The following is a 12,976-nucleotide window of genomic DNA, read 5'->3' as shown; positions in this document are numbered from 1 at the left end:
CTGGGCAGTGCAGGAAACAGCACAGAGATGATCCCTGCCCTGACATAAGCTTTGAATTTCCGAATCCTGGTAGAACTGAAGCTGTAGAATATGCACAAATAACAGAAAATAGGAAAGTGAGGAAAAATATAAGCTGATTTAGGAATGGTCACAACTTTGTATATTTTTTCCCCTTCAGTGACATATTTAGGTCAAAAAATATTCTGCCTAGTTTTGGGAAGATGTTGGAGAACATTTTTGTACCTTTGTTTGAAGCAACAATCAATCCCAAAGACCACAAAGAATTGCACCTTTTCCTCAAATATGTAAGTATGTTTGGATTTTCTGTCTCACATGAAATGGATCGTCTCCTACTCATAAATTTTGTTTGTCTACAGCTGTTTGCAGACATTAAAAAAGCTTCCCTCTCCATATATTACTTGTATTATTGTTTGAAAGCCCTGACACACAATTTAATAAAAGCCTGGGTAAGGTCCTGTTGTCAAATAGTTGCCATTTATTTCCTCTGAAGCAGCTCAACAGCTATTTATTTGTCCTCTCAGTAATCCTCTCTATAAAGAATGACCAAAAAATGTTGACGTGCTCTCGTGCAGAGGGAACATCATAATCCAGGAAGTGTACTTTAAGATTGCCCCTGGGACTGGCCTCCAAAAAGGAGGCAACTGAAAGGAAACATTGTGTAGATCATGATGGGACTCAGGAGAGAGGTGGGGATGTAGCTGGTGGGACATGATTAAAAGAGATATTTCTGAGTATGCCCCAAACCAGAACTCTGAGGATTCCTGGGAGCCTCTGGCCTTCAGCTGCTTTTCAAATAACAAAGCAGATGAGTTTCAAGGATTATGATCTGGATCTGAGGGAGTCTTAACAGGCTTATGCCCCATCTGCCCCCCCCAGCAGTCTGAAGACTTTTGAGCACTTGGGCCTCCTATTTGTCTCAGAATAAAAAAATGGGTGAAACTTCCTCTGAGAAAACACATTATTCCTGCTGTCTGCATGCTATGGTAGGAGAGCAGAGCAGCAGGACTACTAGCGTAAGGAGGGAAATTAAAGACTAGATGCTTTGTAAAAGCAAGTCCTGAAGCAAGAGTAAGTAATGTTGAAGTTTGCTTCTTGAAAACACTGATTTCTGTGACTCTCTTCTCCCAACAGGTGACTGGCTTTGACAGTGTTGATGATGAATCCAAACATAGTGGACATATGTTCTCTGACAAGAGCCTTAACCCTGACCTCTGGACCAGTGAGAAGAATCCCCCATATAGCTATTATTTGTACTATATGTATGTGAACATCATGTTGCTAAACAACCTTAGGAAGTAAGTAGTCATTTTTCTCTTTTACAAGCTTCCAGAAAGAAAAATCAATAATCTTGGTCTCAATCTAAGTTAGAGTCTAGATCATGTATCTTTTGAAGCAAAGGTTATCTTGAATTATTTTAAAGAGTCCAAGAGGACTACGTGAGATATTCTGAAAGCACTAACTGCAAAATGAATTAAAATGAAATATTCAGAAATTGTAAAGGCATCAGGCTAGTATCTTTCTTTGACATTTGTGTGTATTTTTGTTCTGTGAATTCCTTAAACCTGAATATATCAAACAAAAGAAGAAACCCCACAAAATTGACTTGTTGACCTTTGCTTGGATTCACAGTGGATTTCCAAATATAATATACCACTTGGTAGCTTGCTGTCTCCTGGTAATTTAAGAGATATAAAGTTACGTGGTGAAATATTGGTTTAAGGGCTGCTGCTGTTATCAAAGATAGACAAAGGAGGACATAATTATGAACTGCATATCTAGCTAACTTACTAACTTAACATGCTTGCTGACTCATTCAGTTTTACTGATTTTGAGACCGATGGCTGGCAAGTAATGCAGGGAGTTATGATACTGAATGTAATATCCTGACTGTAAAAGCAGATTTTGGTATCAGGCTCAGTAAAGCCTGAAATTCAATGTGAGGTTATGTTCCTGACTTCATGGCTGACTCACTAAGTGATCTGTACAACTGACTCAAATTGAGGCACAGTGAGGTCATCCATTGGTATTATGGTGTCATGACTTACTTTGCAAGGATTTGGTTCGTTATTACTTATAAAACGTGTTGGGATTTTCTTATAGGAGGTACACAGATTTGTCATTTTAACAGGTCTTATCCAAATTAACATTCAAAATGTTAATTTTTCTCTCCCACTGCTACCTCAAGCGTTTCTTTCTCTACCGCCCTATATAACCAAAACTCAAAATAAAAACATTCAGCTTAGATTACCTTGTACCTGCAAAAAACAGGCCTACTTGTTACTTTTAGTTCTATAATGGAAAGGACACAGTACAGCAGATATCTAAGTCATCCCTTTCTCCTGACTTCCTTTACATTCTTTGTAATCTACATTTTTTTTCTTTTCCAAAGACTGAAATTCTGTCAGAATTTATGCTTTTTTTTTTTTTACCTCAAGATCATTTTAACTACTGTTTGAAAATCTCCCTAGATAATCATTAAATATTCTTACAGCTAGGTGAGATAATGGCACAACTCATCAATGAGTCAGTAAGACTGTTCACCCTGTTAAACATACTGAGTATTTGAGGCACCACAAGACTTTTTTATACTCTTGGTAGTATTAGTGAACTCAGCAAGGATGGATTACATCCTCACATCTATTTTCAGAAGAAACATTACTAAGCATCCATCCTAGAACTGCCTTACATGCTAGCACTCCTTGTTGAAATTCTTTGTTTTGAGCATCTCCAGATACTTAGGGGACATTTGTCTGCACTGAAGAACAGGCTCCATTATAACCTAAACCCCAGCATCATTTTTAATATAGATGATAAAATAATTCTAGAAATGACAGTGTGAAATCTAGTGTAATAACTAACACTCTTAGATCATCTCTGTGCTACTGAGGGTGTGGTTTTATGCTGCACTTAACCTGGTGAGATGGCAGGTTGTCATCCCACTAGGTAGTGCTAACTAACTCTTGGCAATGTGCTTCCACTTCTTCCCTTGCTTTGAATCTAGGAATTTCGCAGCCACAGGTTGCATCAGTTCACTGAGCTTTCCACCTGCCGGTTTCCTCAAATGAAATCAGTGAAATAACTGTTCACCCAGTAGCTAAATAATTCCTAAATGAGATGTAACTAGGGAAGGAAAGAAGAAGGAAGACACAAATATGCCAGGTAGTGGAAGGGGCTTGCGTAGAGGGACCTGCCCCTTTTAACCGCAGCCCACAGGTAGGCCTGATTAGATGTCACATCAAACTGTATGAGAATGTATAACTTTTTTATTTCCTAATTCCCATATTAATGATAATTGTATACAAAACAGATGAAGAATAGTGTGGTTTTTGTTAGTGGAACTTGCTTTTAATCTCCTCAGGGAAAGAGGCATGTGTACTTTTCTGTTCCGACCTCACTGTGGAGAAGCTGGGTCTATCACGCACCTTGTATCTGCCTTTCTGACAGCAGACAACATCTCTCACGGACTGCTCTTGAAGAAGGTATCGCTTGGTTGCTCACCTAAACTAGTCACTATCTGCTTAGCCATCAATCACTGGTTCAAACAGCAGTCGCCAAAGTGACTTTATCTGGGCAGCCCCAAATTCATTTTTGTAGTAAGGCACAAGTAATTCTTCACTTTGTTCAGAAATAAATAAGCTCAGCTGAACTTCCTATTTTTTATTTAAGCTACAAAAATACAGCTTTTCCTAAGTGAATACTTTAAAGCTGTGTCTTTATAGGGAAGATCAACTGTTCAGATGTGCCAAGGACTCGGCGGCACCTGTTTTTGGTTACTCCAAGGAGAGATAAAATTACATGTAACAAGCCTAAGCAGTTTTTTCCTACTCCCTGGTTTAGGTCCCTGAAGAATTTAAGGAAAGCGTAGTTTCTTCTGTACAGGGACAAAGGTCATTTCCCCTGGCCAGAACCCTGTACTTCAAGGTTCATTCAGAAGTTTACTTCTGTCTACAGTAACTGGGATCACTTGATCAAGAAATTTAACAAATCCATGTAACACAGCAATATTTTATATACAACTTGATTGTTATGACAGGACAAATGTTATCATTCCTGGCGTATCAGTTAATAAAACTTGCACAACTCATCCCCAGGCCACTGTTTTGTAATTAAAATAATTGGTCAGTGGGTGGCAGACTTGACCTGAGTTTATTGAAGTATTTTGGAAAGACTTCTCTTATAAGTTGGATTTTCTGGTTAATACTGGAAAATTCTCTCTGTATTTTTCAACATATCCAAGAACAGAGAAAAATTTTGCCTAAAATCATGTCTGATGTTATGCTCAGAATCAGTAATTCCTAAAATTAGGCACAGAGTAGTACTAAGGTTGTATGTGACCAAAGTATTCTTTTCACTCTCTCCTGCTTAGCCTGGTAGGATAAGCTGGAATAGCATAGGAGGATGATGATGATATTATTATTTATTATTATAATTTATTATTTATTATAATTATTATTAATGGCACTTGTTCACAGGTTGGTTAAGCCAAAAATAGTAATAAAGATGGGGTGACCACAGATTATTTATATTATGTGCAATAGCAACAGATGATGTCTTACGAATTAAAACTTCTTCTGGTCCTAAAATGTACCTATTGGACTGCACTTTTGAAAATAAAAAATTGCTTAGCAGTTCTTGCACATCTGTTATCTGTGACTTTCAGGTTTTGGGGGAAGGTATGCAGTTAGTATCAAATGCAGTGCCCTTAACAGTCGTATGTATTTACTAATCTACAGTAGTATTTACCATATTTTTAAAATAAGTTGACATATGTGTTGAAGGATATAAATTATTTTTATAAAGATCAGCAACATTTAAAATTCAGACTTTTAAATATTTTCTAAAGAAGTCAGAGTTTAGTCTCAACCCAAATTTTTTTTGGTCTTAGTCCTCCCTCTGTAATGCTGTTTCCATTTTATCCAAGGGAAATCCTTGTTTTTTTCATTATCCCATAGTACCATTAAATGCCGACCGTGTTTTGTTTTGCAGAGTCCTGTCCTCCAGTATCTGTATTATCTTGCACAAATACCCATTGCTATGTCTCCACTTAGTAACAACAGCCTATTCCTGGAGTACTCAAAAAATCCACTCCGCGAATTTCTACATAAGGGACTTCATGTCTCACTCTCCACAGATGACCCTATGCAGTTTCATTATACAAAGGTAAGAATTGCAAAAAGCACTTGTCTTTAAATTTGGCAACAGTACCACATAGGTGCAGAATGACCTGAAAGCTATTTTATATCATTGCTTAGGATAATAGAGTTTCATGTCTTTCAGTCACTTCATTCATTATTCTTCTTCATTCTCAGTCTACTACTCACTGTTAGGTTTCAGAGGGAAATGTCTGATTTCCTAATTATGTTTCTTTTGTACTCTTGCCTCTCTAGTGTTGGCTGTTGAAGTATAGAATGAAGGATGAGGCTGAAGGGAGGTTTGAGCCTTCATAAACAATCCTCTAGAGTGCCAGGAAAGTCCAGTTTCCTTACTAATAAATCTGGGGAAGTACATTAAAAAACACAATGTGCAATCTCTGAGATGACGTATGAGCTGTTTGCTCAGTGAACTGAAACTGATTCTTGCCCTCGGGTGGCCTGGCAGGACAGAAATGACTGGTCACTGGTTTTCATGCCCCAGTTTTGCAGTTGGCACTGACTTGAGTCATGCTGTGCCCTAGAGTGGCCTGTCCATTGCTCAATTGTCTGTGTTCTGAAGACAAGCTGAGCTCTGGTGGGCTTCACCCGGGCTTGCTTCTGGCCCATGACATGGCTTTGCTAGAAAAGACAGAGCTTTTGTGGGGGCTTTCTGCACAGCTGTAATGCAGCACCAGCTGAGTTACACATAGTGTGAAGCTCCTCAGCTGTGACAGCCCACTAGAGTCAGACCCAACCTCCATGTGCGGAAGGTCAGAAATGAGAAATTGCCCTGCTATCTGTCCATGTACATAATCATTAAAAATTTATTACTAGATCCTCCAAGGTGTTTATATACCCGGAGATCTCATTTGAAATTGCCTAATAAATGCCTCTAAGGATCTGGACTGCAGGCTGCGATTTCTTAGACTAAGATAACTGGATACCCGGTGCCTATTAGTTATTTAACAGTTGCCCTTGGGAAATTTGAAATAAACAATTCTGTTCGTTAGTAATTGTGATGTTAAAGTCTTAAACCTCTAATTTTTCACAGCTATCTAAAGAGCATGTGTAAGAGCCTTAATTAGTAATGAGTACATATTGCCATTTACATCTTATTTACATATAATTTATTATTAAACATATTTTGGTGACACAGGAAGCTCTCATGGAAGAATATGCTATTGCAGCCCAGGTGTGGAAACTAAGTACCTGTGATTTATGTGAAATAGCAAGAAACAGCGTACTACAGAGTGGATTGTCAGATAAGGTAATGACGGCTGAAAAAATCTCTTTTGTGAATATTAGGGCATGTAGGAACTGCGAAGTCAATAGTCTAAAAATTGAATAGTAAGTAGCTTGTGTGATGTATTTGTGCACATCCCTATCCTCTTTTCCAGAAATATTCACAAACTACCTGCTATGCAGTCTTATATTAATAACAGTATTAATGTTACATTTTTCTTCATTAGCTTTGTTTTGGCATTCCCAAAACATGCAGAGACCAGGTGCCTGTTTATACTCAGTTCTGCCTCCAGTCCCAAACTTTTAATTATTTGGGTGATATCCCTTTGCCAGGAATTTTATACATCATGTCTTGCATTGAGTAAAAACAAACCGCCTATCATAAGCAAGTCATGTTTTTGCTTAGAAGGGAGTACTACAGAAAATATGCTGGTTTGGATAGGCAGTCAGATTAGATTAAATTCACTTTTGGCTTTAAAATTCTATACATCCATGGCTTTCTCTAGGATTTATTTTAGAGCATCGTCTCTTCAGTGTCATTTTCAAATGTTCCTCTCAAGGAGCTGGTATACAAGGGGGCTTTACAAGTATATTTCATTGCTCCTTCCAGTATTCTCTAGTGACAACTACTAATTTTCCTCTTGTGCAACATTAACTAACAAAAGAAACCTACACCTCTTCTTGACCTCTCACATGAAAGATGCAGAAGACCGAATACTAGCACAAAGGGTTTTAGCAAGCCAGACTGAGTGCACTGCTGAGTACATTTATTATAAATATAAACTTTGGCCTTAAAATCTACAAATCTGTTTATGACTCAGCTGGCCAGCTGTTTGAAGCTGCTCTTTTCACTTGCACTGGAGTCATTCAACTAACAAATCCTTAGTTATACAATAAATCAAAGCAGTTGAACTGACTTCTTCCTTCTTACGTTTAATCCCATTCACAGGAAAAACAGAAATTCTTAGGGGTGAATTACTGTAAAGAAGGGCCTGAGGGAAATGACATTCGAAAGACAAACGTTGCACAGATCCGGATGGCCTTCAGGTATGAAACACTGTGCAATGAACTTAGTTTCCTGTCTGATGCTATGAGAACAGAAGAGATTTCTACTCTGTCAAAGTAGTTGCAAACTCAAAGAAACCAGAACATTTCACTCCTAAGCAGCATAAGATGCTAATTAATATTGAATCGTCTGTCTTTGATGCTACCAAGACATAACTGAACAGTACACTGAAAAATAGAGTATCTATGGAAGGTAAACAGCGTTTGCTGTTATCTTTTATTGCATTGTTCTCATTGCAAAAATTTCAGTTTCTACAAACATTAGGCTTTGTAAGATTGCTGTAAATATTAAATGCCAATTCGGAATCATGTAATATTTGTTTCATACTGTCTTAACTGTGCACTATATTGTAGTTTGGAAAACAACAGAGAATATTCATAGCGCATCTGTGATACGCACTGTAGGATCCTGCAGATGCTGACAGTAGCCATGCACCTGTTTTTGTCCCGCTCCTCTCAGTAGCAGTCATGGCATTTAGCACTTGTAAGTTTAACCCTTTATTCATTAGCTGTTTGTATGAGGTGCATAATTTTGAGGCTACCCTTTCATTCTGGAAGGAGTTCTGACAGTTTTTATCTTAATGTTTCAGCAGTTATACTGGAAAACAAGAAAAAACAAAATCCTGTAGTCTTGCTTAATGACTAATTAATTCCTTCCTGGTGTCATGTAGGATGTTTGTGAAGAACAGCAGATTAATGCTTTTTAATCTAGTAAGTAGAAAACATTGTGTCAAAATCATCACCACTGTACACTGTAATAGAGTCTAATAATATCATGAAAACTTTGCCTTGAAAGTTGAGAACACTTTTTTATTGCTTTGTAATGGGAATATGTGGCTATGCCGGTTCAAATTACTCGGAAAGAGTAATTACTCTGTAATTACTTTGTAGTAATTACAAAGAAAGAGTAATTACTTTGACAGAGCACTGGACCAGGCTGCCCAGGGAGGTTGTGGAGTCCCCTTCTCTGGAGATTTTCAAGACCCGCCTGGATGCAGTCCTGAATAATGTGCTCTTGGCAATCCTGCTTTAGCAGGGGAGTTGGACTGGATGATCTCTAGAGGTCCCTTCCAACTCTGAAAATTCTGTGATTCCGTGAAATTTATGCAGATAATTCTGGTTGCATGTAAAGAGAAATTTTTTACTTGAACAAAGGAAGTGTTCTTATGAATCAGCGGTAGAAACTCCAGACCTAGGTTCTGGTCCTACTTCTGACATATTTTTACACATATGTGTTAGTTTGTATTTTAGTCAATTAGAGTTGAATGAGAAGTCAAACTGTCTATTTATACAGAAGCTAGCCCACTTGAAATATGTCATTTCAAATCATGTTATGTTAAACTCTTTATTTATTATGATGGAGTAGCTAGTAAAATATAGCTACTGGAATTATCTATCACTTTCAATTTTTTTTCTTTTTGATCATCCTTCTTAAGACAGTACCACTTATTCAGAAAGGATTAAAGGTAGTAACATGATAGCATCTATGTGTTGTAGAACCTGCATGTAGTTTCACATCAAAAAAAACTTAAGGCAAGGGGCAGCAGAGGATGTTGATGCCTTTAACTCCAACATTACACTACTTAATTTGAAGGCCCGTAGTCCCCTAAGCTAGGATCGTGACCCTATGGTTGGAGATCTGGGTATCTAACATGCAAAGGGAGGTTAGGCATCAGTAATTCAAAATTAATGCATAAAAAGCAAATAATCAATACTTGCCAATCAAGCCTCACTAGACCTAGAACCCTGCATGTTTTACTACATCAGACATCTTGTGCCACTTGTTTTTCTTAGGCCAGGCCCTTCTCCTGGGACTTGGGCACCTACACCCTTCCTTTCAAGAGCTGATCAGGTCTCACTTTCCCTTGTAAATGCAGCCAGAAGTAGTAGTGGTGACATCACCAGTACCCAACAACTCATTAATGGCATAAATGTATATATGCATTGAAGACATACACTCTCTCCTCAGGCTGTGGCAGTTCAAAGCAATACCTACAAGGATGCTTTTTTGATGGACCTGCTGTCCAGAATGGTGATTGCAGGGAAATGGCACCGAAGTAAGGGAAGAAGGAATTCCCTATCACCTCCTATAGCTGTGCAGCCCTATAAGACATTAATCCTACAGCAGCCTGGAAGTAAGGCTGCTCCGAGGGAAACTGAGGCATGGGAGGAGTTCTGGCCATCCAGTCTCCGTTACAGTTAGCCAGTGTCATGCATAGGAAGCTGCAGTGATTGCAGATGTTCTTCATCCAAAATATGGTTACAGACAGGTGGTGGGAGACTTTACTTTAGCTCTCCAGTGACCTAGCCTAAAGTCTGCAGTGTTCAACTACTGCCAGATTTTGTATTCCTTGTGCAGCTAAAAATTGTGTGAAACCATGCTACACTGCTCAACTGTATGGTAATAAAATTGTCCAAAGTTCTTAGCCAGCAATGCCTATTGGTCTCACTGTTAGAAACTTTAGTGGCTCATATAATGTACTATCAGAATTGGCAAGTGTAATTTTCTTAGGATGAAGTCTGAAAAGGGTGGGTCCAGCATTTTAGCTGCATAAAATGCAGACACCTTGTTTTCATTAGTACAACTTACTAATAAGTTATTATCAACACAGTATTATTTACCTGAGAAAAGCATCTGCGTCCAGGCTAAATAAGCAACATGCTTGGTTTGAAGAATTTAAATTGGAAGTATTGTCATCTGATAAACATTGTTTTACCTGGGTTGTTTCACCTGAAGAGTGCTATTAGTGCTGCTTTTGCTGTTACTTAGATTTTTTAGTTTTCTTAATGTTATACCAAATTCATGTATGTTTCATACCTTTCAAGCTTTCTTTACCTCAAACACATCAGGTTCTAATATGTCTATAGCTCATATTAAAGAAAAAATCCCACCTGGATTTGAATATTCAGTTACTGGACAGTAATCAGGATTTTGACAATAACAACAATAACACACAAGTGGCTGTGACCACAAGTTCTACTTTCTGTGCTTCCCTGTGTGCTGCTAAAAGTGTTACAATTTAGGGAAAACAGCATCCTTTCAAGCTTCCACTCCTACATCTGTTTTGGTCATCTTTTAATTAGGCAAAATTTATTCTCAAGTTCAGTTCTTAAACTTCAGCTTTGTTTTGGTTTTGGTTTGTGTTTTTGTTGTTGTTTTGTTTAAAGTTGCACTTTTGTTCTAATGTATGGCTGTTCAAAATAACCTTGTAGTCTTAGGCTATGTATGTAATGAAGGGCAGACCCAGTGTTGAAGTGTTACTGACATCCAAATTCCTGTTGTACACACTCACTCAAATGCAAAACAAGGCAGTTGCTGATCCCCCCTACCACTGTTGAGATCAAACCTAGTTACACCACAGCTTGTGTCTTACTCAAAGAGAAAGGGACTAGAACATCATTGTGGGTGGTGACTGGGGCAGGTGCTGCTTCAGAATGGGAGAATATCCCATATTTTGTCATCACTTCATTGGTGTTGAGGTTCAAGCATTATTCAAGACTTCCTTAAATCTGAGCATTTTATACTTTCACCTAAAATGGTTAATTATGGTTATGTAATGTTTACAACGTATCTATCTGAACAATTTCTAGTGATGCTTTTCCATGCTGTTATGTTACGTTAGCAAACCTAAGGCATTTGCTTTGACACTGGATAATACAATTTTTTTCTCACCCCAGAGCTACCTTATCTTCTCATATCATTGTTCTTTACTTGTGGCTAAACCTTTCTGTTCTGCTTGCCTAGTTAAAATCTTAGTCTGAAAAAGGTGGGTGGAGGGAGGGATATCTGTAAAAACTGCTTTTTCTTTCTGTGCCTGGGTTAAATGATGTTTATCTTTTGCCTCTTGTAGAAGCATTAAACATTACAATAATAAATAAATTATAAACAAATACTGTTAGGGTTTTTGCGCGTGTATATCTTTCAATAAAATTGTAACTGCTCAAAATCTCCACATTTAAATAGAACTAAAAACCTATGCAATTAAACTGTTAGCAGTACAGACGCCTATACCAAAATTAAGGACTACCACAGCATGAAAATGGAAAAAAAAGCCAAACCAGCAGAGCCAGAGCCAGACAATAAGATTTAGGAGAAGGAGCTAAAAGCCTAGCTGCCTTAGAGCAATTCAGTGTTAATGAAAACCAACTGTTCTGATTTGTTTGTTAAGGCCAGAGCACCTGGCATTAAGTCCTGATGTGAAACTGTATTGCAGGGCTGCCCCCGCTGTCTCTTGGTGCCCTGGTTCCCTGCTCACCCAAACTGGGCATCAGGGTACAGTGCATGGCACCTGCTCCTGGAGTCTCATCTTGATATTAAACTGAAAAGTCAAAATACCTGAATTTGGGAGCAGGAAAGCAGTTCTGACACACACAGTTAAAACAATTTAAGTAATACATAGAACAGCCAAAAAGAACACAGCTAAGAAGCCAACAACTGTCAAATTGAAATAAATAGTATCAACATAGACAGTCAAGATGTATTTCCTTTTTGAGGAAAAAGTTTAACACAAATTACTTTCTTCAGTAGGAAATGTAATAAAGATTTTTAGATGAAGATTAAAATGTGTGTGTCTTTCTGTACACAAAGCTTTTATTTCTGTTTGCGAGCAGCACTCATGAAGCACAAGAGTACAGGTGAATCTGTACCTGAAGAACAAGTATTTGCCTCCCATACCTCTCAAAGCACTAAATATAAATGTTAAGCAGCATAGAAAATAGTATATATACTAGTGAAACACCAACACCGGTAGCTCATTCACCATGACTAATGGGTACCATCTCACATAAAAAGTATTTTTTGTTAGGTCTATTAATGTGGGTTGGAATCACATTAGTATGGAAGCAGAGACTGTTGTATCAAAACCCTACCTTGTTCCACATGCAATCAAATTTCAGAAGGACAGGTTTCTAGCTAATTTAAGCCTAATTCATAAAAACACCTTGTATTTTTAAATAGCAATTTGAGCCAGAGAAGAGTGCTTATTTTATTACCTGTTGGATACTATTCTTCATTCCACCCGACTCACACTGGGTAAAGTTCCATCCAAGTTCACAAAACTGGTACTTTTTTTTCAGGCCTATAAAACCCATGCCCAGTGTTTAATATTTTAACCGCGATAGTTAGGTTAGTGATGTAAGCAATAGGTCATCAATCATCTGCTAATTAACATCTTGACAGCTCAGATACAAAAGCAGAATGTGTTGTTAGATCTGTAACAGATATAGCATTCATTGGAACACAGCTGGTTCACCACAAAACACATTATCTGGTGAGCATAGACTGCAGTTACCGGAAAAGAACACTGTTCCGTGCTACACATAGCAACAGAAAAAGAATGTTCAGTCTTTAGAGCATGTTACTGTATGATAAATTCTAGGACTTAGAACCAAACATCTGAAGAAATGACAATTAAAATTCAGTTTTGAAATTACTGATTTTTGAGACACACAAGAAAGCAGAATTCCATTCACCCACTTAAAACAGGTGAGGATAAAACTTTGTGGTAAGTTATCTT

The 12,976-nt window shown here is 37.9% G+C and overlaps 1 protein-coding gene across 2 annotated transcripts in view; it reads left to right on the top strand.

Annotated features, from left to right (window-relative positions):
- AMPD3 (adenosine monophosphate deaminase 3) overlaps positions 1-11,553 on the top strand; it is a 31,459-nt gene extending 19,906 nt beyond the window's left edge. For both annotated transcript variants that reach the window (XM_082485543.1, XM_082485544.1), the window contains exons 9-14: positions 179-305; positions 1,153-1,316; positions 3,380-3,500; positions 5,008-5,181; positions 6,310-6,420; positions 7,345-11,553. In XM_082485543.1, coding sequence (XP_082341669.1) covers positions 179-305; positions 1,153-1,316; positions 3,380-3,500; positions 5,008-5,181; positions 6,310-6,420; positions 7,345-7,521 — 874 coding nt within the window. In that variant the 3' untranslated portion in view covers positions 7,522-11,553. The remainder of the gene's footprint in view (positions 1-178; positions 306-1,152; positions 1,317-3,379; positions 3,501-5,007; positions 5,182-6,309; positions 6,421-7,344) is intronic.
- Positions 11,554-12,976: the final 1,423 nt, after the last annotated feature.

This window comes from Vanellus vanellus (assembly GCF_965231255.1).
Source record: "Vanellus vanellus genome assembly, chromosome: 6".
In the NCBI taxonomy this organism is placed as follows: Eukaryota; Metazoa; Chordata; class Aves; order Charadriiformes; family Charadriidae; genus Vanellus; species Vanellus vanellus.
This window is presented reverse-complemented; position numbering and strand designations above follow the sequence as displayed.